Below are 23,033 nucleotides of genomic sequence, written 5' to 3' on the forward strand. Positions count from 1 at the left end.
TCCAAGCATTTGATTTACAGTGTCAAAACTTACAGAAAATAAGACAATTTAGAACTGACAATGGACCAAATCCACCTCTATCCAAAGGTCATTGCAGTCTCAATACAAAGGGATTATCAAAAGCCTGATAGAAATTTAGTTGTTTAGGACTAAGGCACAAAGGGAACTGCTCAGCTGTATTTCTGCTAAATGAGTCTAACAAATTGGGAATCACTGATTTATCAGATTGATGGGTATTATCCAGTGCACTTACTCCACTGCTTACAAATGACAGTTGTCTGTTTTCAAAATTTAAATGAGTATAGTAGTGAACACAACATAAGCTGGTGGCTTGGCTTTTAATGTTGTCCAGTTCCTCATGAAAGTGAGCTAGATTTTCCTCTGATGCAGCTGTCATAGACTGGAAGTACCATAGAGATTGATGATCTTGGCCTTTGAGAAAAGCTACATGGAAACACCTGCTAATGCCCACATAAGAATAGTGTACAGTGGGGGGAAGAATTGAAAGGGTCTAGGATAGGTTGTACAAGGGTCTGTGGCAGGGAAACTACTTGGTCCTTTGGGGACATGTGGTTAAATCTAGCTCAGCTTCCCCAGCCTTGCACAGGTGGTCATGGGAAGACTGATCATATGATTGGCTGATGAGACAGAGGGGGCAGAATGTCTTTGGGAAAGTTGGAAATTACAGAGAGGCAGTTGGGGAATTGAATCCTCCTTACCCCGGTACCTGTGTGATAAGCTCAAATAATGGCTGTAGCTTATGGGAAGAAGTAGCAAATACATCTGCTTCACTCCTAGTTTTGTGCTCTGTAGTCCTGGGATCAGCATATGGGCCTTGGGAAATGTCCTTTTCAATGAATATCACAGAGTGCTGGATTAAATAAGAAATCCACAGGGCTACTGAAGGAGGAAGTGCAGTCCCTAAGAATGGTTTCACAGCTTATGTGCCCTTGAACAGGCTTCTGTTGAGTGGAAGGTTCCTGCAGAGGGATTTTTTGAATTGTTTTCAATTCCTCAGAAAGCACTGTCTTTAAACAGACCCACATCTGCCTGGGATTAGCACTCAGCCTGGTTCTACACCCATACAAGTAAATGCCCAATGGTGAGTACTTGAAAATCCCAACCACTGACACTGAAGGGTATCAATTTTATCGATAGCAGTTTTTATCTTATTCAAAATGATAATGCAAAACACTTTTCCAGGTACAGATAGAAGTGTCACCTCTTGTAGCTGACTGGGCCATGGGTGGTCATGCCTAGTGATGGAAGCAAGAGTTCAGCCTACCAGTTAGAGCTGGGTCCAAGATGGGTAGAGTCCAGGAAACAAGTCAAGGGTCAGTACCAGAGAGACAGAAGCCAAATGACAGAGCCAGAGGGTAAACCAGAGCCATAAGGCAGAGGGGGAGCCGTGGATCAAAACTGGAAGTCTGAAGCCAGAGGGGAGCAGGGGCTGGAACAGGGTTGGAACAAGGGCTGAAAGAAAGCAGGATCAAGGACTGGACCAAGAACAAGCACAGCTGCAGGCACGGTAGACATTGAGAAGCTGCTGACCTGCTCTGGGGGCCAGTATTATAAGCTAAACCAGCAGCCAATCAGGGGCTCTGTCAGTTCCAAGGCATTGCAGCTGGGTTTAGTGGTTGCCTAGCAGCAAAGTTAGTCAGGGAGCAGGCCAGCAGCTGGTCCCAGCTGATCTGTTCCTTGACGCCCCTCTCTAGTTATCACAAATAAATGGATCCCTCTTTTAGGGATGTTGCAGATAACACTTCTGCAATCTTTGGGATGGATCTCCTTTTCCCAAACCATTCTGTCCAACCTGCACATGGAATCCTCCACCACTTCCTCCCCAGCTTTTAACATTTCAGCATCTATCGTAAGCCTGGCGCTTTCTAACTGTTCAGTTGGCTTATAGCCTTGGTTACTTCCTCAAAGGTGATTGCTTTTAGTGATACAGGTAAGTCCACTGTTTCATCGCATCTCTCAATGAGTGTTAGTGGTTCTGACTGGTTAAGCACAACCTGGAAATGTTGCATCCAATGGGCTCTCTCTTCTTACTCTGGTTAAAACTGTACCATCTCGAGCCTTCACAATGCCACAACAGTTCAAGAATTGTGATGTCAATTGTTTAGATACTAGAAAAAGCTTTTTAGAATTCTCTTTCTTGTATGCCTTCTCAGCTTCTTTTACTTTATTTTCCATCCATTCTCTTCTCTGGCTGATATTTTAACTTCCTTGTCTTTGTCTGCATATTCTTGTTGCAGAATAGCTCGTTTGCTGCGTTCCTGTGCTTGTCGAATTCTCTTCTTTAATTCTTTCCTCTCTTCAACAAACCACCAGGGATTGGTTGGAGCCATTCTTCTTTCTTACATCTTCTCGCCCCCACTGTAGTCCTGGCTGCATCAACATTTGCTTCTTTGAAAAACAATGGCAGTTTTTCAATGTCATCCATCTGTGGCTTTAACTCTTCAAATCTATCGATTTAAGGTTGTTACTGGCATACGGCAAGGTTGCATACTATCCCTACTTCTTTTATGCATTGTTATAGACTTTGTGATGAGAACAGTGATGGCTGCTGCCAAGAACACTGATATTGTTTGGACAAGAGATAATATGCGAGACTTAGATTTTGCAGATGATATAATATTGGATTCCAACTTGGATGGAATGAAAAGACTCTTTTTGAGCATAAAAGCAGAAGTGGTCAAAGTGGGACTTTGTATCAGTGCATAGAAGACCATGATCACGGAGGCAGGAGAGAATGCTGTCAGCACTGTCAAATGAGTGACTGATGGAGAAGAGTTTAAAAGAGTTGATGACTTCATCTATTTTGGAGGTACAATATCTGCTAATGGTCAGCTCACTAAAGAAGTGAGGGCAAGAATCAACAAAGCCAGGGGATATTTTTTCAGTTTGTCAAACAGCTGAAAGAGTAAGAAGATACATCTACAGACTGAAATGAGACTGTACAATGTTATTGTTCTCCCAACGCTACTGTATGCCTCGGAAATGTAGCAGATGGTGGACGTATACAACTGGAACTGACTGAATTCCGCCAGTATTGTTTAAGACTAATCTTGGGGATTCACTGGCGAGATCGTCTAACCAATGTGGAAGTGTTGTGTTGCACAGGTCAGCAGACTGCAGACTCAATAATCAGACAGAGACAACTACAGTGGTTTGGCTGTGCCATCGGGTTACCCCGTGGCAGAAGCACAAGCTATATCTTAGATTGGGTCCCCCCAGAGGGAAGAGAAGGGATGGAGGACAAAGAATACCTTACTGCAGGATGATCAAAAAGAATGTGACCATCATCCAGACAGCTTACCATAGAGTCAAATATCTTGCTCTGGACAGACAGTAGTGGGAAAAATGGATTGTCGCATGTGCCACTACGCACAGGAGATTCCAAAGCTAAAGTATAGATTTTAGGACCTTTGCTTCCACAAAAATAAACTACCCCAACATACAGTAGAAATGTGCTGAAGGTGTAGAAATTAATAGGGAAACATATATTGGTGCACAATATAGAACAATACTGTTTACATAGGTCTCCTCCCTGTACGGTCAGGATGGGGAGGAGTTGTCACAGTAATTCAATATTCACTTTTGGATTTTTTCCCCCCTTAGGAAAAATATTTATCCCTAAAGAAAAGCCCATAGAAACCCACACCGAGGAGAAGGTAACCCTGGAGCCAGAATTAGAAGAAGCCCTGGCCGGTGCCTCTGATACTGAACTCTATGACCTTGCAGGTTAGTTAATGTGTTTGTAAGTGTACGGTCTTCTTCAGCCCAACACTGCCTGGCCCTTCCACCAGGAGTTTGAGTTGTCACAGCATGCTCTATTCTTACACAGGTTAGACCTGGTTATCTTCAGCCTCTCTATCACTCACCCTATTTTTAAGCCCTTTTGGAATCTAGGCCTCTAAAATGCGCACAGATGTTAGAAATGTGGAGCAAACACTGGTGCATAAGTGTTAGTATCATCTCAAGCCTGCATCGTTCTAATGGTGTTGCGAATGCACTTAGTTGTATGTACTTCGAGCAGGGGGTGTGATTCACAGCTTGAGGAGACACTTGTGCCAGCTATCATCGAGCTAGCATGCTAAAAATCAAGTGTAGATGCCTCAGCACGAGTGGCAAGAGGGGTAAGCACCCCAAGTACGGACCCACCCAAGACCCTAGGGACATTCTCGAGGTGGTTAGCTGCTCATGCTGCTGCTGCTACATTCTATTTTTAGCATGCTAGCTTGATGAGAGTTAGCATCAGTATGTCTCCTCAACCTGAGACTCGTACCCTCAGCTCGAAAAGTAGATATGCCCTGAGTGTCTTTTCACTCCAAGTGTATTTAATTTCCACTGTATCATTGGAGGTGCTCAGCACCTTCTAGAATTGGGCCTTCAATATCATTCAGAGCATTTGCAACTGTTTTCACTATTTTGTAAAAGACACAATGTCGTGTACCCGCAAACATATTTCAAACAACCAGAACACTGCCCAGCTACACCCAATGTGCATCTCACACAAAATACGCTATCTACAAAGTTTCTGGTTCATATTCTACCCTCATTTCACACACTGTTACCACTGGTGTGAATGAAAAGACTAAGGATAAAAAGTGGCTCTACATTAGGTTTTTTGTTTGTGTTTTACAATGGTCAATACTAGAGCTGGTTGGGAATTTTCCATTGAAAAAATTATTTTTTGAACAGAAAGTTCATTTTTCACAGAAATAAAATTTTCCATGGAAAATTTCAGCTTTACTGATTTCTTTTCAATTTTTCATTGGGAAAATCTAAAAATATTTCAGTTTGAACTGAGTTGAAACATTTTGTTTTGAGTCAGTTCAACATTAAATGACATCTGCCTAAGGTGCTGCATTGCAACAGAGGAGTTGTAGTTTACATGCTGCATGCCCCCACTCTCTCCTGCGTGCTGAGCTCCTTTACCAGACTATGTCTCCCATGATGCACTTCAGTCTCTCCCCTCTGACCAAACCCTGTGGTGAATCATGGGAGCTGTATGACTGCGGTACATCATTCAGCCAAAACAAATGTAGAAATATCAGAATTTGACCTGGGATGGAAATTCCAGATTCTGCTCAGCTGTAGTCAGTACCCAACTCCCTGTACAGCACAAATAAAGACTAATATATGATTATCTAATGGCCCTACCAAACAGAGGTTTGCAAATAGTCCATAATGGCAGTATAATAGTCACAAGTCATATTATCTGTAGACAGTCACTCTCTTCAGTGTCTGTGTAAGGAAAAACTGAGTGTAAAGAGTGAGTCATTCATTTTTGATTCATAGATACCTGTGCACAATAGAAAGGATCCCTCAGGTCCAAGCAGGCAACTAATCCGAGAAGGATCAGATACCCAACCGTTCTGTTGTTTCTGATAGAATACTGTGGAAACTGCCTCTGTACTAAGATAATTTTTATTTGTTGCCTCTTTTATTGAACGCTGGTTTCTTTCATCAGCCTATTTCTAGTTCTCATATAAATCCTTATTGCTGTGTCTTCCATTATGTTTAAATGTTTTATTTCCCCCTGCCCCATACTTTAGCACCCACAGAAATCCCAAGATGGTTATGATGTGCATGTATGAATGTAAGTGTACCAGGTTATAGACACATAATATGCATGCTCCACTGGTGCATTTGTAGGAAAGAACCTATAGTCAAGTTCTCCAAACTTTCAACTTATAGTATTAGAGGTTAACCAAGCCTCACCTATGAACACATATGACCCAAGACAGTAACAACGCTCTGATTGATAATCTAGCTAGGGAACTAAATTGGAATTTGTAAAGTGCATGTTTCTTTTGCAAACTTTATTAACATTGGATTCTACTACTGGCATTTTTATGTTTATAGCTGTTCTTGGGGTGCACAACATGGTCAACAACCCACAGTTTGATGAAGAAGGAACCAGCAGCAAAGATGGAAAAGGAAGTGTGAGAAGTAAGTAAACACATTTCCTTGTGTTCTTAGGTAGTTATATACATGTTGGGGCGTGTTGGTCTAATAAGTATCACTGGACCAATCCTTGATTAACCCAACATCATTAATCATGAGGAGGAACTCTTAAATTAAATATAATTTAAATTAAAAATTCATACTATCAACAGTGTGCTACACAAATAAATCACTCTAGCAGGGAGCTCAGCTTTCCTCACAATCAAGGCTTGCTAGATAGCCGTGGCAGAGAGGATTGGAAGTGCATAGCATAATAATAATGGGAGTGGAATGGGAAGCTAAGGCATCTATGTTTCCATATCAAGGGGCAAATGGATGTGGAATTCCAAAGGCAGTAAGTTGAGCACTGGCATCTGCAGTTACTGAGAAATGACCATGTGATCATTATGCAAGTCAGACCATCTCATCCAATCACAGTACATACATTTGCCTGCCCTTACAGCTGTGGGCCACTAACTGGGTAGTATCCCTAGCTGAGACAATTCCAGGTTAGTACAACTTGATGCTTGATGTGTTTCTAGCACAGTTCACAATATGTCAGGTCCACCAAGCTGCATTCAGCACTGTGAGGAGGGTACTTGAAAATAATGCTTTCCCTCTTATTGCATCTGAGCTGTCACTTGGGCTTTTTTGTTGGACTTAAAAATAATACCCCGCACACTTTAAATAATACTATTGTTTGACTGTTGTGTGTTCTTTCTGTGGTTAAGTACATTCTGCAGGAGGTGTAAGCACGCAGAAAAATAATAACAGTCAGAGTTGTTAAAAAAAAACCTAAACAAAATTCAAATCTTATAAATTCCTTTTCATCAGAGATGATCCTGAGCTGCAGAGTTTAGATCAAGATCTGAACTTCCCCTAATGTTTGGAGTTCTTTGGTCCAGGGGTTTGGCTCAGCCTGTCCGCAAACTTAGGGAAGCTGCAAAGTTTGGATCCAATGCCTTTGCACATCCTGAGTTCACCGATGTTCAGATCCAGGGTTCCAATTCTGCGTCCCTCTGTGTATTTCAGTATTAGATTGTGATGGGCCCTTGCCTGAGTACACAGGAAAAGGTAGCCACACAAGAAGTCTCCCCTCTTGTATGGGCTGTGACAATAGCAGTTGTTGTCAGCAGGGACTTTTCATCTCCGCCCTTATCTGTGTGAAGAGATCACCCAAGAGGAGGACATGGAGGTAGGCAGAACAGGACTGAGATATCTCTGCAACCCTTCCCAGTGAGAATCTGTGCAAATTGGAGGCTATCACAGAACATGCAACTTATTATGGTACTAATTCACATAAACTTGAGCTTATTTTTGTTGCATTGGGTCACAATGTCAGCTATGTGGGTTTGCTAAACTATGCTCCAATCACAACTTTAACACCAGAAAGTTGCTCTGTCAGATCACTTTGTTCCTTGGTCCAAAAGCAATAACTTTTCCTAGCTAAGTGTAATTTTTCAGTAAAAAAGGGGAACACATTTCAAGAGCTGATTGTTAACATGACAAAACAGTTCCCTAGTTAAAGAAATAAGATAAAATTCATTGGCAGTGGCAGGCAGCATAACAGGAGGAGAAAATCACTGCTAACTACTCATGACATGGTAAAGTAAAAAGTCTACTCTGTGGACAGGGTTACAATCTCTAACAAACAGTCCTTCAATGGCTGGTCCTTGGCTCTCAGCTTAGTAGAATGCTGCTACAAATGCAAAAATGTTTTGGTGTAATTTTTAGTTTGAATCCAAAGGGTGGTGAATTCTCCAAGTGCATTTTATTAGCAATCTCCAACATCAGTAACTCTCTGAAGGCTGTTACTGGAGTATTTATGGAGGCATTGGGAGGTCCTGTGGGGAGTGGACTGGGACATGCTCCATAGCAAAAAGAGTTGGAATCTGCTCAAATAGTGAAATCCAGTTCAAGGTTTATGTAACACTTAAGTTCTACAAAGAGCTTAGGTGTGATTTAATTGGTGCATTGGCTTTGTCCTGTCCCAGTGCACCAGGATGAGTGTCACCCATTGCACCTCATGGAAGTGCATGTAAACTTTCAGGTTTCAACACAAGCCCCTTGAATAGAACATGACTTTCTGCACTACAAAAAAACCATGTTTAAACTCAGTTGTGGTCAGTAACACATTCCTTTCTTGGCTGTAGCAGCTTGGGTGGGCAAGGCTTATTATTCATCTCCACAATTATAAGCTGGGGAATTATAGGTATTAATTGTGTTGTATGCTATGATTTTTATGCATCTCCTGGAATGATTGATTTTCTTTTATAGTACATGGCTGCCAACATTAAAAATTGTATTGCTTTGGAGCAGGGATATGCAAAGACTTCATAAATCTTGGTGTTGGCAGAGAGCTGCTTTTCATGCTTTGATAGTTTTATTATTTAGAATGTGCGGATGTTGCAATTTTACAAGAGCTAATTGAATTTATAGATGGGCTGCTAATGTCAGAGATGGAGGTGGACGCTAAGGGGCCTCATCATCATAGTCTTTGATGTTAGCACTGTGTGTTTAGAGGGAAAGGGGCACTTTCTCAGAACATAACCAGATATATTCACAAGCGTATCTCCCTTTGCAGGCTTTATGGCAGGACCATAAACCCTGGGTTCCTTTCAATATTGCTATTTTATATCCTGTGCAATAGACTACATGCTTCCCTCAGAGTTGGATGCACATGGTTGGCTCAGAGTGACTGCATTGGGAGCTTTGCACATAAAGCTGAGGACAGAATTTGTCCCTAATGATACAGCTCAGGACTCTGGTCACATACCATAGGCTAACATGCTTCCCTTCCCAAGGACAGATGCACAGAAGGGGCTGGTACTAACCTGACTGTGTCTGCAGGTTCTCCGGTGCAGACTTCCTACCATACGCTCTCCTTTGTGGTGATGGGGTCAGAACTTCCAGGAGATGGCAAAGATCTGCAGTAAAGGCAGGGTCCAACCCAGAGTAGCTCATAGGATGAGAAAGGGTGACTGTCCACTCCAAAGGGCACAGTTTGGGTTTGGTTTTAATTTCAAGGAAAATAGATGTTCATTAGATTTGCTGGAAGGGAATGCAAAGGGGATACATTGCAGCACCCTAGCAAGCACAGCGGCTCAGCATCTACACCAGAGGTGGTCAAATTACGGCCCGTGGGCCACATCCGGCCCGCGGGACCATCCTGCCCGGCCCCTGAGCTCCTGGCCGGGGAGGCAAGCCCCCAGCCCCTCCCCCGCAGCTTCAGTGCACCACACCGCCAGCGCTCTGGCCTGCTGCTCCTGCCGGGCAGCGCGGGCGGCGTGCCTGGCTCCGGATGGGCGGTGGGGCTGAGAGCTCCTGCTGCTCTGAGCAGCATGGTAAGGGGGCAGGGAGCTGGGGGGGGGGTTGGATAAGGGGCAGGGGGTCCCCGGGGCAGTCAGGGGATGGAGCAGGGGACGGTTGGATAGGCGTGGGAGTCCCGGGGGGGGGGCTGTTAGGGGACGGGGGTGTGGATAGGGGGCGGGGCAGTCAGGGAACAGGGAGCAGGGGGAGGTTGGATGGGGCGGAGGTTCTGGGGGGGGTGTCAGGGGATGGGGAAAGGGGGGGTGTGGATAGGCATGGGAGTCCCGGGGGCCTGTCTGGGGGCAGGGGTGTGTTTAGGGGTCAGGGCAGTCAGGAGACAAGGAGCAGGGGGGGTTGGATAGGGGTTGGGGTCCCAGAGGGCAATTAGGGGCATGGGTCCCGGGAGGGGGCGGTCAGGGGACAAGGAGCAGCGGGGGTTGGATGGGTCAGGGATTCTGAGGGGGGCAGTCAGGGGACAGCAAATGGGAGGGGGTGGATAGGTGGCGGGGGCCAGGCTGTTTGGGGAGGCACAGCCTTCCCTACCCAGCCCTCCATACAGTTTCACAACCCCGATGTGGCCCTCTGGCCAAAAAGTTTGCCCACCCCTGATCTACACCATGCCTGGCCTGGAGGAGGTGCAATATACTCCTCCCTCCATGCCAAGTCAGCTCTGCTGGCCGGTGTGGAGAGGGGAGTGTGGTGTGGCCATGCCCTTACCTAGCTCCTGCCCTTTGTAAGAGTCCTGCAAGGGCACTAGGAAAGAGAAGGCCTGTGCTCCCAACTGCATTGTAGCTGACCCCTACAGAGAGATGTAAGAATGGGGGAGAGCACGGTGCTGGTCACAATTTGGTGTATAACACTAACTCTAGTGTATATAGCACAGTGAATGTCATACCATACACTTCATGTCACCTTCATCTGGCTTTGTTAATGGGTCTGCTAGAAGGTTGCCCCCCAGGAAAAGTATTTTCTATGACTTTCCCACAAACTGGGAAAAGAAGTGTTCTAAAGTGTATCTCAGTTATTCATCTCCACGCTTTAGCTGCACTTTCTTTCTTGCGTATAGCTGCACAAACTAATAAACAGTGGGAGAGCCAACTGAATGTGATACCATTCTTTACTGGCCACAAAAGCATCAGCATCTCAGAGAAACACTAGTCAGAAATCCAGAACCCTCCCTCCACAGCTCACAAGTATTCATCACAAACATGAGATTCACCACAGCAACATCCAGCGTGCCTCAACCCAAACATAAGTGAGAGTTCGGAAAAGCCAGTTTATTTCCAATGATGCATGTTTAATTAGATCCTGTGTTTCAGATGTGGTCAAAGGTGAAAAGGTCAAGCCAATTTTCGAGGAGCCACCGAATCCAACTAATGTGGAAGCAAGTTTGCAAAGGATGAAAGCAAATGACTCTAGCCTCCTTGAAGTCAATCTGAACAACATAAAGGTATTTGGATCGGGGTTGTGGCTTCATTTTCTTTGCTGCAGGAGGGTTCATCTGAGATGACAAGATTTACAATGTTTTTTTAGAAACGTGGGGTTTTGTTTTCAAACATGTTGCTGCATTGACAATATTTGGGAGGAACAGGACACTCAGGAGAGAAAGAGGGGCAGACAGGAATTGTCCCAGTTATTCCAAGGGTCACCAACACCTGACATTGAATTAGCTGCCAATTAGAACTCCAAGCAAGGGGTCCCTTCTGCCTTCATTTCTCTAACAGCTGGTAAAGCAAGATACCTCATGGGGCACCCTGGGGTGCTGCCACAATTTGTATGGGGGGGTGCTGAGAGTCATTGAACCAAACTGTAAACCCTGTATCTGATGGAAACCACTTCAAGCCAGCGGGTGCAGCAGCACCCCTTGTTCCAGCACCCATCGGGGTACCACACAATTATTGGCCTAATTCAGTTAGCCCACAGATGAAAAGGGAAAAGTTGGGAAGCTCAGACGCAGAACAACCTCCGCCGCCTTTGTCTGCACAGTTTAGAGTGGCTGGTTGGATCTAGGAATAGGATAAAGCTTTGTTAGTGTTTGCTTTGAGCTCAGAGGTGGTGACAAATAGCAGCTCATTATTTTTTCCTCTTTCTTGTTTCATATTGTTTTAAAACTAAGTAATTTTCTAAAAGGACCAGCATGTTGAGTTGATTCATTGTATCCTTCTCTTTATCAGTACAGCTTGTTTGGTAGCAATCTCACCTCCAGGTGTCTAATTCCATATCAAGACAGGCTTATGCCCAAAGCTGCCGTGCCTGTTGTACTAAGGGTTTATGGATTGGTTATTCACCCCACATCACACTGTTTCTGGACACGAGTGTACATTTGAAAAAAATAAGCAATACCAATGATCCAACAATACAACCACAAAGCTGTACCACAGCTAACCACTCACTCTCACCTGCCGGTAACAAATCCGCAACCAATTACTAGACCTCCTCGCAGCCAGCAGCAAATTTGTGTCCCAGCTAAAAAGTCAGATTTAACAGATAAATTTTCGCTCCAGCCCATGGGGCCAAACTCAGGCTTTGTCAGATTGCAAGAGGGAGCCTATGCTGACGATGGGGGCCCGCCAATGAGAATATTATGGCCATGCTTCAGGATTTCAACCCTGGAGACAGACAGCAAGAGATTGCCACCAGCCTTAATTTCCAGGATGGTGCATGGTAGAAGAGATGCCTAGAGGATCATCAGTTCTCAGACTGTTTAGGAATTTACAAATAAATCAGCACCTTTCATTGCACCTGGAAATGAATACGAAAAACAGGGCAGAGCAGTGTTTTCACTTTGGCCTGCCTTGCTTAAAAGGTGGTGGCTGCATTCTGCCCTAGCTCAAGGCATTGAGTGGTCTTCAAGGGCAGCCGCAAAGCTGAGCAAGTTACAGTACTCTGGCCTGACGGGCTTTGTAGAGCACAGGGAATAGCTAAGAAGTTGTACAGAGAGGCAGTGTTAATTAATGTAGCAATCATCAAAATAAATGTCTGGTGATGTGATTGGCTGTAATGTTTACTGGGGTTTGTCTTAATGTAGAACATCCCAATTCCGACGCTGAAAGAATTTGCCAAGGCTTTGGAAACCAACACCCACGTGAAGAAGTTCAGCCTCGCAGCCACTCGAAGCAATGACCCTGTTGCTGTTGTAAGTTGAAACACGGCTTGAAAAGACAGAACTGTTCACTAAGGCTGCATTTGTCTCTAGGAGGGTGTGGCGGGGCGACAACTCACTGGCGCAGCCCCTCCTGCTGGTTGTCCTGGGAATTAGCTCTTCCAGCCCAGAGCGCCCTCTGCAGGCCAGTGTCTCGCCTGCCACTGGCCCATGTGTTCCTCCCAGACCCCGGTGCCCTTTACATCAGGGTTCTGCCCCTAGCAGTAACCCACAATCTGGGTCTCCCCACCCAGGGGAACCCCCAACTCGCTATCCCCACCTTGCCTCAGTGGCTTCTGCCAGTCCCTTCTAGCCCCCATTCACTGGGGCAGACTGCAGTCAGTAGCGTAGCTAAGGGGGGAGCAGCCGCTCCCCCACTGAGCACAAGGTGGTGCCTTGTCAATTTCCTGGCACCTTTGTACTCACCCGGGGAAGCGATTTTAAAAAAATAAAATAAATTTTAAAAGTGCCACCCGCTGTGGTGCTTTTATTTTACTCACCCGGTGGCGCTCTGGGTCTTCGGCGGCACTTCGGCAGCGGGCCCTTCACTCGCTCCGCGGGTCTTTGGCGGCATTTTGGCGGCGGGACCTTCAGTGCCGCTGAAGACACCCGGAGCGCCGCCAGGTGAGTAAAAGCGCCACAGCGGGTGGCGCCTATTTATTTTTTTTTATTGCTCCCCCTGTTCCCTCCACCTGGCTACGCCACTGACTGCAGTCTGTAAACCACTCGTCATCGGCCAGGGGTGTTAGGATCTGCTGCCTTCGCCTATCTCTGGGCAGCCCTTCTGCAGCCCCAGTACCTTTCATAGGCCCTTTTCAAGGCCTGCAGCCTGGGGGTTTTTCAGGCTGGAGCTCCCCAGCTCCCTCTGCCCTTCCCCAGCACTGCTCCACCTTGGGTACTCTTCTCAGCTCCCAGGCAGCCAGGTCCTTCTCTCTCAGATAGCTAGAGAGAGACTCCTTTTGAGCTCCTGGATCACAGCCCTTTTATAGAGCCAGCTGTGGCCTGATTGGGATGTGGCCCCAGCTGTGGCTCCTTCCCCAATCAGCCTAGCCTTTCCCTGCTGCAGCCCTCTCCAGGGCTGCTTTTAACCCCTTTTTGTCAGGAGCGGGGTTACTGCCCCGCTACAGAGGGGCTTGTTTTTCAGATGTCTCTTGTGACTGTGCACAGTGGCATTATAACCTGTTCTGTTCTAGGAATACACTCTTCCTCCATGACTCTGTTTGCAATGCTTTTCTAGGTATTAACCACAATTCAGATTCTTGGTGTTATCTGAAGCTTTCAGAGTTTCAAACTCATACCACCTCTTCCCTGACTCTTCAGGCTTTTGCAGATATGTTAAAAGTGAACAAGACACTGAAGAGTCTAAATATAGAATCCAATTTCATCACTGGGGCTGGCATTCTGGCACTGATTGATGCACTAAAAGAGAATGAAACCCTGACAGAGATCAAAATTGACAACCAGGTAAGGAGCGGGCAGTAAACTGGTGCCTGCTTTGTTTAGTTTCTGGTAGGTTCCATATGTTCTTCTATAATATTTTAGGTTTGGGATCTGTCAAAGAGGCAAGGCAAAATCCTATGGATCAGACTTTCTGCACCTCGTTCCCAAGCACATGCTGCTAAGCAATAGAAAACAAAACTGACAAATGCTAAAAAGAAAGCCCAGAGGAAGTTCTCCAGAGATGGGTTTCTCTCTCCAGTTTGTAGCACATTACTGAATGTAACCACTTCTCTTTCTTTTGTGAGAAGATGTTTCCTTTTCTTTTCACTGTGTGTCACCCAACAGAGGCAGCAGCTGGGGACAGCTGTAGAGATGGAGATTGCCCAGATGCTTGAGGAGAACTCCAAGATTCTCAAATTTGGATACCAGTTCACAAAGCAAGGTCCAAGAACCAGGGTAGCTGCAGCTATTACTAAAAATAACGATCTAGGTAAGATGCTACAGACATTCATCGGCAATTCTTGCAGGCCAACTCCTGCCCTCCTTATACATTCTGTAGACAAAAAATAATCAAATAGTGCCAGATCCTGAGGTCCTTAATCAGTTTTTACTGAGTCCTTTCTCAGGCAAACACCCATTGACTTCAGTCTGGGTTTGCCCCAGTAAGGACTTAGCAAAAAATGAACAAATGCATACTTTGGTGCAGAGACTTTATTTTTTAGCAATACTTAAACATCCTGCTGAATTCCCATGATATGCTTTATTTCCTGAAATTCTAATTGTCCCCAGCAGGATAAAGGCTGGTTAAATCTCTCATCCTTATCATTTAGACAATTACTCTAGAATGTTGCCTTCTCCTGGTTTGCATCTAGTCCGTTTTCCTCTTTTGCATTGGCAAATTATCACTGACTATTTAGTACAATAGAATACTTCATAAAACCATATCTGGAAAAGCACAACATTGGAAGCAGAGGCAAAATGACGGACATTTGCACTGCAAGGCTTTGGGATAATGCAGTCTGTTTGCCAAGAGCTTTAATGTTTACATTAAAGGAAGTTCATAGCCAGAGATTGTCATTACTGGCATGCTGCAATGAGAAGTATTCTTCCCGCTCTGCCTGTTTTGGTCTGGGTATTTCAGAAACCCAGTATCACAAACATGGTATCCCAGTGCAGTTTGGTAACACCAAAGCCTATCTAGTATGAACAGCATTAATCTGGCCTTATGGCTCAGTGCAGACTGAACAGGGTTACAGAATAGCTAATGCTGTGGATGGCAAGGAGCACCAGCACAAAGGACTAGTTAGAACTTCCCAGGCCCTCTTACAGTGCATTGCTGAGTGCCAGGGGACTCCTCCATTGCATTGCAGGGAATAAGACATCACCCAGAGTAGCCCTGCTCAGGGCACAATAGTAGAATGTCATTGATCCGTGCTTCATTAAACTGCATCCCCCCAAAATAATCCATTTTCAGTGCAGATTTGTGGGTTAATTAAGGTTTACTGTATTATCCAATGGCCCATGCAACCCAGAGATCTATTCTGAGACTAAAATGTTTCCTTTTGGGTCTGATTTGTTATTTTCCTTGTTGTTAGTAATCAGTACCATGTGAAAGTATATTATAAAAAGTCTGATTCTTTCATACAGATATGTTTCTCACAAGGACATCAAATGACTTAACCATGCATATTTGCATGTAGTGTTAGCATATGGAACAACAGAATTTTTACTTATTTCGTAACCCCACAAGAGAAACTCTTGCAATTGGAACAGCTGTTGATTTTTGGCTACATCACCCTTAAATGAATCCAATGAGGAGGATCTAGCACTCCCACACAGCCCACAGTACCTGTTTCAATTTAGTTGGAGCAATATGGCCTTTAAAAAAAACAAATGATACAAGCCATACTGATAACCTAAATTTAACCATTGGAACAAAATACCAAGAGGAATGGTGGATTCTCCATCGCTTAAAGTTTTCATATCAAGACTGGATGCCTTTCTGGAAGATATGATTTAGCCAAACCAGGGCTGCCCAGAGGATTCAGGGGGCCTGGGGTCTTCGGCGGCGGGGGGCCACCACCGCCAAATTGCTACCGAAGACCCGGCTCTTCGGCGGCAGGTCCCGGGGTGGAAGGACCCCCCGCCGCGGGTCTTCAGGGCACTTTGGTGGCGGGTCCCAGGGCGGAAGGACCCCCCGCCGCCAAATTGCCGCCGAAGACCCGGAGCGGAAGAAGCTCCGGGGGCCCAGGCCCCGCGAGAGTTTTCTGGGGACCCCGGAGCAAGTGAAGGACCCCGCTCCAGGAGCCCCGAAAAACTCTTGTGGGGGCCCCTGCGGGTCCCGGGCCCTGGGGCAAATTGCCCCACTTGCTCCCCCCCCACCCCCCCCGGGCGGCCCTGAGCCAAACTCAAGTTTCGGAGCTCAATACAGGCATAACTGCGTGAAATTCTGTGGCCCGTGGTTACATGGTTACTCAGACTAGATGACGTAGGTCCCTTTTAGCCTTAAACTATGAATCTGTGAAACCTCTGGACACAATCCTGTACCTCCTAGAACAGGGATCGGCAACCTTTGGCCTGCCAGGGAAAGCTGCTGGCGGGCCGGGCCGGTTTGTTTACCTGCAGCGTCTGCAGGTTTGGCTGATCGCAGCTCCCACTGGCTGCGGTTCGCCGTCCTAGGCCAATGGGGGCTGTGGGAAGGGCGGCCAGCACATCCCTCGGCCCGCGCCATTTCCCGCAGCCCCCATTGGCCTGGGAGGGCGAACCGCGGCCAGTGGGAGCTGCGATCAGCAGAACCTGCGGACGCTGCAGGTAAACAAACTGGCCTGGCCCAGCCCACCAGCGGCTTTCCCTGGCGGGCCGCAGGCCAAAGGTTGCCAATCCCTGTCCTAGAAGATACTGATGGGCCAACCCTCCCATTGATTTGAGTGAGAGTTGAAGGTACTATGCACTTTCCTTAACTCAGTCCTTGAGAAGGGAAGTACGAATAACCCAGTTTTCTAGTCCCAAATAGTGTCACATTGAGACGTGTGCTTGGGTGCTTAGTAAGTTAACGCTGAGAGATGGTTTTTTATTTTACTGGTATAGTTCGTAAAAAGCGAGTGGAAGCAGACCGGCAGTAGCCATGCCTTGGAGGATGCAAGGAGGTATTGAATGCAGCCGACACAACGGCAATCTCACAACATCCACTGGTCAGAAGGGAAGACACTGGAAAATCATTGTAATGAAGGTTGCTCATTTCCGTTACTGTCCCCTTTAACCACTAAAATTGTTAACTTTCATATTTAGTTTAATGTTTATGAAAATATGATTGTGTTATTGGAATATATGAAGCTGATATCCACAACCTAGGGGTAAAATATGTCTTACTGAGCATCACCTGGAATCACATTGAATCTTTTGTAGTCCTTTTTTTAAACTCTGTTAAAAAACGATCGTTTTACATTGATAAAGGATTCTCTATATACAATGGGGCTTTACCACCCTGTCCTGCAATGCCTTAAGCATGTGAATAATCCTCACTTGTGAGAGTAGTTCCATTGAAGTCAATGGGCTGCTCAGGTGAGTAGAGACTACTTATGCCAATACCGGTTTGCGGGATCACGCCCTTAGGCCCCAATCCTGCATTCAGATCTGTGCAGTTGGAACTCTACACTTGTACAGGGTTCTGCCTTTGTGGATCCAGATGTAGGATGCATTTGTAAGTATTGTCAAAGCCTATTGTTTACATGTGTTTAAGTTAGGCTGATCACGTCATCAATATTACACTGACGTGTATTCTTATTCCATGATGTAAAGTAAAAATATTAGTGTTGCCAAACCTAGAATACCTTAACATTAACAATGTCACTTTGTTATTTTTCTAATCCATTGAGGATTTTTAAAAAAAAAACAGAATGCCAGGTTTGCAGCTATAAATCTCATTAATGGAAACCAGTATACTGAGCAGTGCTCGTTTTGCTTTGAACCACACTGTTGACTGGTTTTTTAATTTCTGGTATTTATGTGCATTTATTAGTACAAATGACAGAATTGTTCTCAGGACCGGTTAGATAAAGAGTGAGTAAAATATTTAATCCAGGGCGGCAGCAGCTCTACCCGGAGATGGATAACAATCAGAAGAGTAACATGTACCAATCACCTAGTTTACATTTTTAGCAGCTGATTCAACACTCATTGTCTGTTAAGCAAAGTGCTTAAGCCTGTGCCTGATTCCAATGGGACTTTAGCAATATTGCTGAAGCACTTTGCTGAATAAGGATGGACGTAAGTATGTGTTCCAGTGCTCTGCTGAAGCAGGGCGTTAACCCAGAATTCTGCACATTGCGCTGAACACATGGAAGATACTTATGCAGCAGCAATTAAACCCAACAACATTAGAATGAATCAGTGGGGTATTGTGAAAAGATTGTGTGAAGCGTTTAGTTTGCAATATAATTTCATTGTATTGTGTATAGTTTTATAGTATCAGACATTAATTTCTAGCCATATATATGTATATATATATTGTCTTTGCCAACATCTGAGTCTGTTAAATAGCCGGGGGTTCACTTTGATCATATTTAAATGTAATGCAAGAATTAAGGAAGGATGCTATTAACTGGTTTAGCTATACTAATTCTTTCAGAAAGCTAAAGGTGTTTAACTGGGGCCAACAACCTGCGGTATCCTTGAAACATTAGCCTCTCTTCCCTCTTTCTGACCTACACACGCCCCATCATTTGTGCTGGCAAAAGAGTTCTGGCCAGGGGAATATGGAAAGGGAACGAATGGTGCTCTGACATCTTTGAACCCGCAGAAGACATTGGGCTGGGGTCTGTTAATCAGGAGGGGATGGAGTCAGGGGAGCAGTCAGGGTGTGTGGGATATTCCCCTCTGAACCTGGCAGATTCCTGAACAGAAATCTTTCTGCGAGTCAGTGCTGCTTCAGACAGTATAAATTCACTCTCTATCTGTCTAGTCTATGTCATCTATGCCTCTTTTAAAATGGGTGGGACCAATGGCAGCACTGCTCCTGAGGGGTGCAGTGGGGGAGGGCTGGATCTCTGCTCTATGGCCCTGGTTGTATAAAGCACTTAAGCACATGCTTAAGTCCTAATGACTTCCAGACAAGCATAAGTGCTTTGCTAAATCAGGGCCTAAGAGTAGTATCCACAGTACAGCCATCTTCCCTGAGGAATCTAGGGTTCTGAAGGGCTTTCAAGGCCCTCTCCCTCCTCCAGTGCAGGGTTAGAAACGCCTCCTCCTCAAGGGAAGAATGGGAAAGAAATTCTATGAGAGGACCTTGTGGAATTACCAGAGGGTTTTCCCCACCCCCAGGCAGGATTTGCTGTGAGAATGGATATAGACACACATAGTCTTAAAAAAAAGGGAGCGAATTCCTTCACATGGTCCGGATTGTGCATACCCTTATGTGAGCAGTCCTTAAAGCCAATGGGGCTACTTGCATGCGTCACAACTACTCTCGCATGATTGTGGGTTTGCAACATCAGGCCTGGTATGGGGGAAGAAATTTGATTCAAGTATCCTTATCCCCAAAGCCAAAGATTTCTGACATGGACAATCTTCAGCCTGAAAAGAAATTTGTTCTGACTCCCACACATTTTCCCTATTCCCTTCTTTAGGTTTTTTTTTTTTTTTTGGGGGGGGGGGGGGGAGGAGCAGCGGGTTTCCAAGTACATCTGGCTATTTTTTTTAACATTTTAATGATTTTTTTAAAAAATCAGTTATGTCTTTAATGGGATCTAGTGTGTTCAGAACAAACAAGCGTGATGCGTTTATAGTCTGAACCTCCACTCAAAATGTAAATGACACTGTATTTGCATGCAGCAGTTCTGTAACGGGCGGATTGGTATGGCTGCTTTGTGATGTATGGCAGCATCTCCCCCTGTGTCCATTTGAGCAGAGCCATTGTGAGGTGGCTACATTCATGTCAGCAACGGTTTGTAACATTCCACTTGATGGGCTAAACAAGGAAACAGACTTTGGGAAGTGCGGGTAGTCTCACCTTCCCTTCATTGTCCATGACTGCAGGCATCATGCACAGATAGCTGTTTTCTAAGAGAGTGACTCTTCAGGCACTGAGTTTCTCCTATTAAGAGCCAGATGGTGCCCATGCTGGGGGTGGCCTGGGGACATATAATTCTGGGTGTGGGGTAGGAAAGGGATCGGGGAGACATTGTGTATACTGGAGCTTTCCAGTGCATGACATCCCTTCTCTGGCCTGCCAGCTCTGCTAGCTGGCTTGGGGTCATAGCTGCGCCTCCCTTCTGCCCCTTTTTCTCTCTTTTGGAGGGTTTGCTCCCGAGGGGGCACTTGCAGGGAACAGTCCTTGGCCTCAGGAAAGCACAGGGACTGCAGTGGCACCAAGTGACTGCCCAGGAGTCATGAGGGGACCTCCCCTTCTTGCACATCCGCATGAGGGCTGGCCATGATCTAGCCTTAAGCATTTTATAGTGAACATAGTGACAAACCATGTATGAAAATATAAGGCTGTATTCACTATAGCTATAGCGAATCTAGTGCAGTTATCGGTGGTCTAAATATTAACCTTAAAACAGAAGCAGTTGGCCAGTTAAAATCCCCTCTACTAGTATTAAGGGGGTTAATATTTGACTGGGTCATTTTTAAGTACAATTCCAAGCAGATGGTCATATTCCCAATCAAGTAGCTCTGACACCGGGGCATAAATAGAGGCCCCCTTTTTAAACAAAACAAAGACTGGGAGTAGCTGGGCTCATTTGCACATTGCTTCTCATGTTGATAGTTTGGGTTTTGTTTGTATTTTTTATAACATTTTTCATGGAAAAACTCAACATGTGCATATCCTAACATTTGTGCGTGTTGTAGAGTGCACTAAGGAACGTGAAGTGTATGTGTTAAACACGAGAAGAAAATGTTTGATCTGGAATATAAATGATTGCATGTGCACAGCGTGGTGCATTTTACACAAGGGAAGGGGAATCACCAGAATATGTAGCAGTGACTCCCAAACACCTTGGCTTTTATAAATAAACCTTCATAAGGAAATTGGCTTTCTGTGTTTACTTGCAGCTGTGCTAAGTGGCTGTCAATGCATTGCCACAGATCCTGGAGTAAGCAACTTTCCTCACCCTCACGGCTTTCACTTGCTCTTGAGAATCATTCAAGTTTCACATTCTGTCTCCCAGGTAACAGAACTTCAATGGGAATAAGGCATGTATTTGACATGTATACGCAAACCCGACTTACGCAAATCCACACTTACGGGAAAAGTTCTGTAAGCTAGAAATAGGAGGGTTTTTTTTTTTTTTTCCGCGTAATGGTCGGGTATATGTTTCCGACTTACGCAAAATTCGAGTTACGCAAAGTTTTTGAAAATCCTACATCTTTAGGGACCTAAATACCTTTAAAAGGTGCCTAAGTCACTTTTAAAAATGGGCCAGAGGCTCCTTAGCCACTTAAGCACTTTTGAAAATGTTACCCCAGAGCTAGTCCAAGGCCAAAATGTGAGATACTGACCTTTTTAAGATGACATGGCTCCCAGATTAAGTACATCACAAAAAAACCAGAGGAAGCAGGAAAAAGAGGGGCTCTTTTGTAGAAGCACGACTAATGTTTTCTATAACCTCAGTTTCAATATTCTGCATTTATGATCCCAATAATTTGTAACTAAGTAGTGAATTATAACAGTAGGTTTATGCAAGACAGTGGTAAGTATTGCTTCAAAGAAAGAAGTGCAATTTACAATAAGGTGCTGGTACAAGATCTCATCTGAGCTAAAAGGTGGCTAGATTGTTAGAAGGTTTAGTTGTGAACTCGGTTTGGCCTTGGATGTATTTTCCTCATTTTAGTGTTGTGCAAGATCTAAAATCCAATTCACATTCTTGGCTTTGGGATTTTAAAATGAATCTCAGTTGTGCTCATTGCAGACTTCGTTGGACTCTGCAGATGTGTTAGTGATCGAAGTTTCCCAACACGTCTCAGCAGGGATGAAAACTGATCCAACAGAACAGCCATAAAGAGCTTTCTAAAATCTAAGAATCAGCTCTCTGATCCCCTACAAGATTAATCAGTCATTTATCAGATTAGCAACAGAGCCTCTCACTGGTCAATGGACAGTGACGACTATGACATTATTTTCTTCTGTAGAATATTTTTATACAGCAAATAGCCCTTTGTATTCACAGCAATTATATGTGGTGACACTCTGGTCAGTAGCAGCCTCATGCGGGTTATTGCTGATGTGCATGTGTGGTTGTTAGCACACGGTTGCTATTGCCAAATCAGGAGCTTGCATCAAAAACATACAGTATGCCATATTTCACCTTGGAGTATCCCTCCATAGCTCATTTTATGGAGAGCCTGCAAAACGGGCTCTCCATGGGTTTTGGATGGTATACATCTGCCCTATGACTCCTCACTGAGTGTGACCTTTCAGTGGTCACTCTGCCAGATTTTGCCCCTATTAATTTATATTGGTTTCTTCCAATGTGTACAGACATCTACAGATGTTCATTCAATGTTCTATGGGCAATGGGAGTTAGGCACTTTATCTGCTCAGGTGCTTCCGTAAATTCCACTAGAAACCATTCTGCATCTTTTGGCAAATAAAGGACTGTGTAAATCTGGCCCTAGGGGCCTACCCCATACCTTACAATACACAATACAATATCAAGGACTGCCCTTACATAAATAACTAGTTAGAAAAACTGAGGAGTGCAGCATGCCCGGAAGGCTATCAGATCCGAGATCAGGAACCCGCTCCAGGAATGCCCTACAGCAGTGAAATAGCTCTGACTGAACCAGAGCATGTACTGCGCTACAGATATTTTCCTCAATAGAAAAGAAAAAATCTCAAAAACACTTTCTAACTGTTTGGGCTCAGATTTCCAGCCAAAGCTTTTACTCAATCTCTGGACTAAATAAATCACACTCACACTAGCTGTAACAAGTCTTTCCGAGTTCGTGTTACAACAGGCTCAGTACTCGCCCCACATGACGTTAATAACTAAACATTCATTGATCCTCCCTCAGTTCAACCACCAGTAGATTTTATTTTGCCTGCAATAGCCGGGTGACGGGCTAGATTTACTTGTATAATAAAGCTGAGGACAGCTGCGGTCTGCCCCTTTATTGCAAACTGAGTGCAGCCCGTGGGTATCTGACAGGCAGCCAGTGCAGCTTGGGTGCCCCAATTTAAAACATT

The 23,033-nt window shown here is 45.0% G+C and overlaps 1 protein-coding gene across 6 annotated transcripts in view; it reads left to right on the forward strand.

The window, feature by feature from the left end:
- The window catches only part of LOC135884876 (tropomodulin-2), a 33,183-nt gene extending 16,215 nt beyond the window's left edge, over window positions 1–16,968 (forward strand). Inside the window, exons 3-10 of one of the 6 annotated variants that reach the window (XM_065412443.1) lie at window positions 3,625–3,747; window positions 5,875–5,954; window positions 7,142–7,154; window positions 10,584–10,714; window positions 12,293–12,400; window positions 13,727–13,870; window positions 14,192–14,336; window positions 16,934–16,968. In XM_065412443.1, coding sequence (XP_065268515.1) covers window positions 3,625–3,747; window positions 5,875–5,954; window positions 7,142–7,154; window positions 10,584–10,714; window positions 12,293–12,400; window positions 13,727–13,870; window positions 14,192–14,336; window positions 16,934–16,968 — 779 coding nt within the window. Of the gene's footprint in view, window positions 1–3,624; window positions 3,748–5,874; window positions 5,962–7,141; window positions 7,155–7,469; window positions 7,477–9,724; window positions 9,765–10,583; window positions 10,715–12,292; window positions 12,401–13,726; window positions 13,871–14,191; window positions 14,337–16,933 lie in introns of all 6 variants that reach the window. The other 5 variants (XM_065412444.1, XM_065412445.1, XM_065412441.1 and 2 more) reach the window with 5 other exon arrangements.
- Window positions 16,969–23,033: the final 6,065 nt, after the last annotated feature.

The sequence above is a fragment of the Emys orbicularis genome, chromosome 10, assembly GCF_028017835.1.
Source record: "Emys orbicularis isolate rEmyOrb1 chromosome 10, rEmyOrb1.hap1, whole genome shotgun sequence".
In the NCBI taxonomy this organism is placed as follows: Eukaryota; Metazoa; Chordata; order Testudines; family Emydidae; genus Emys; species Emys orbicularis.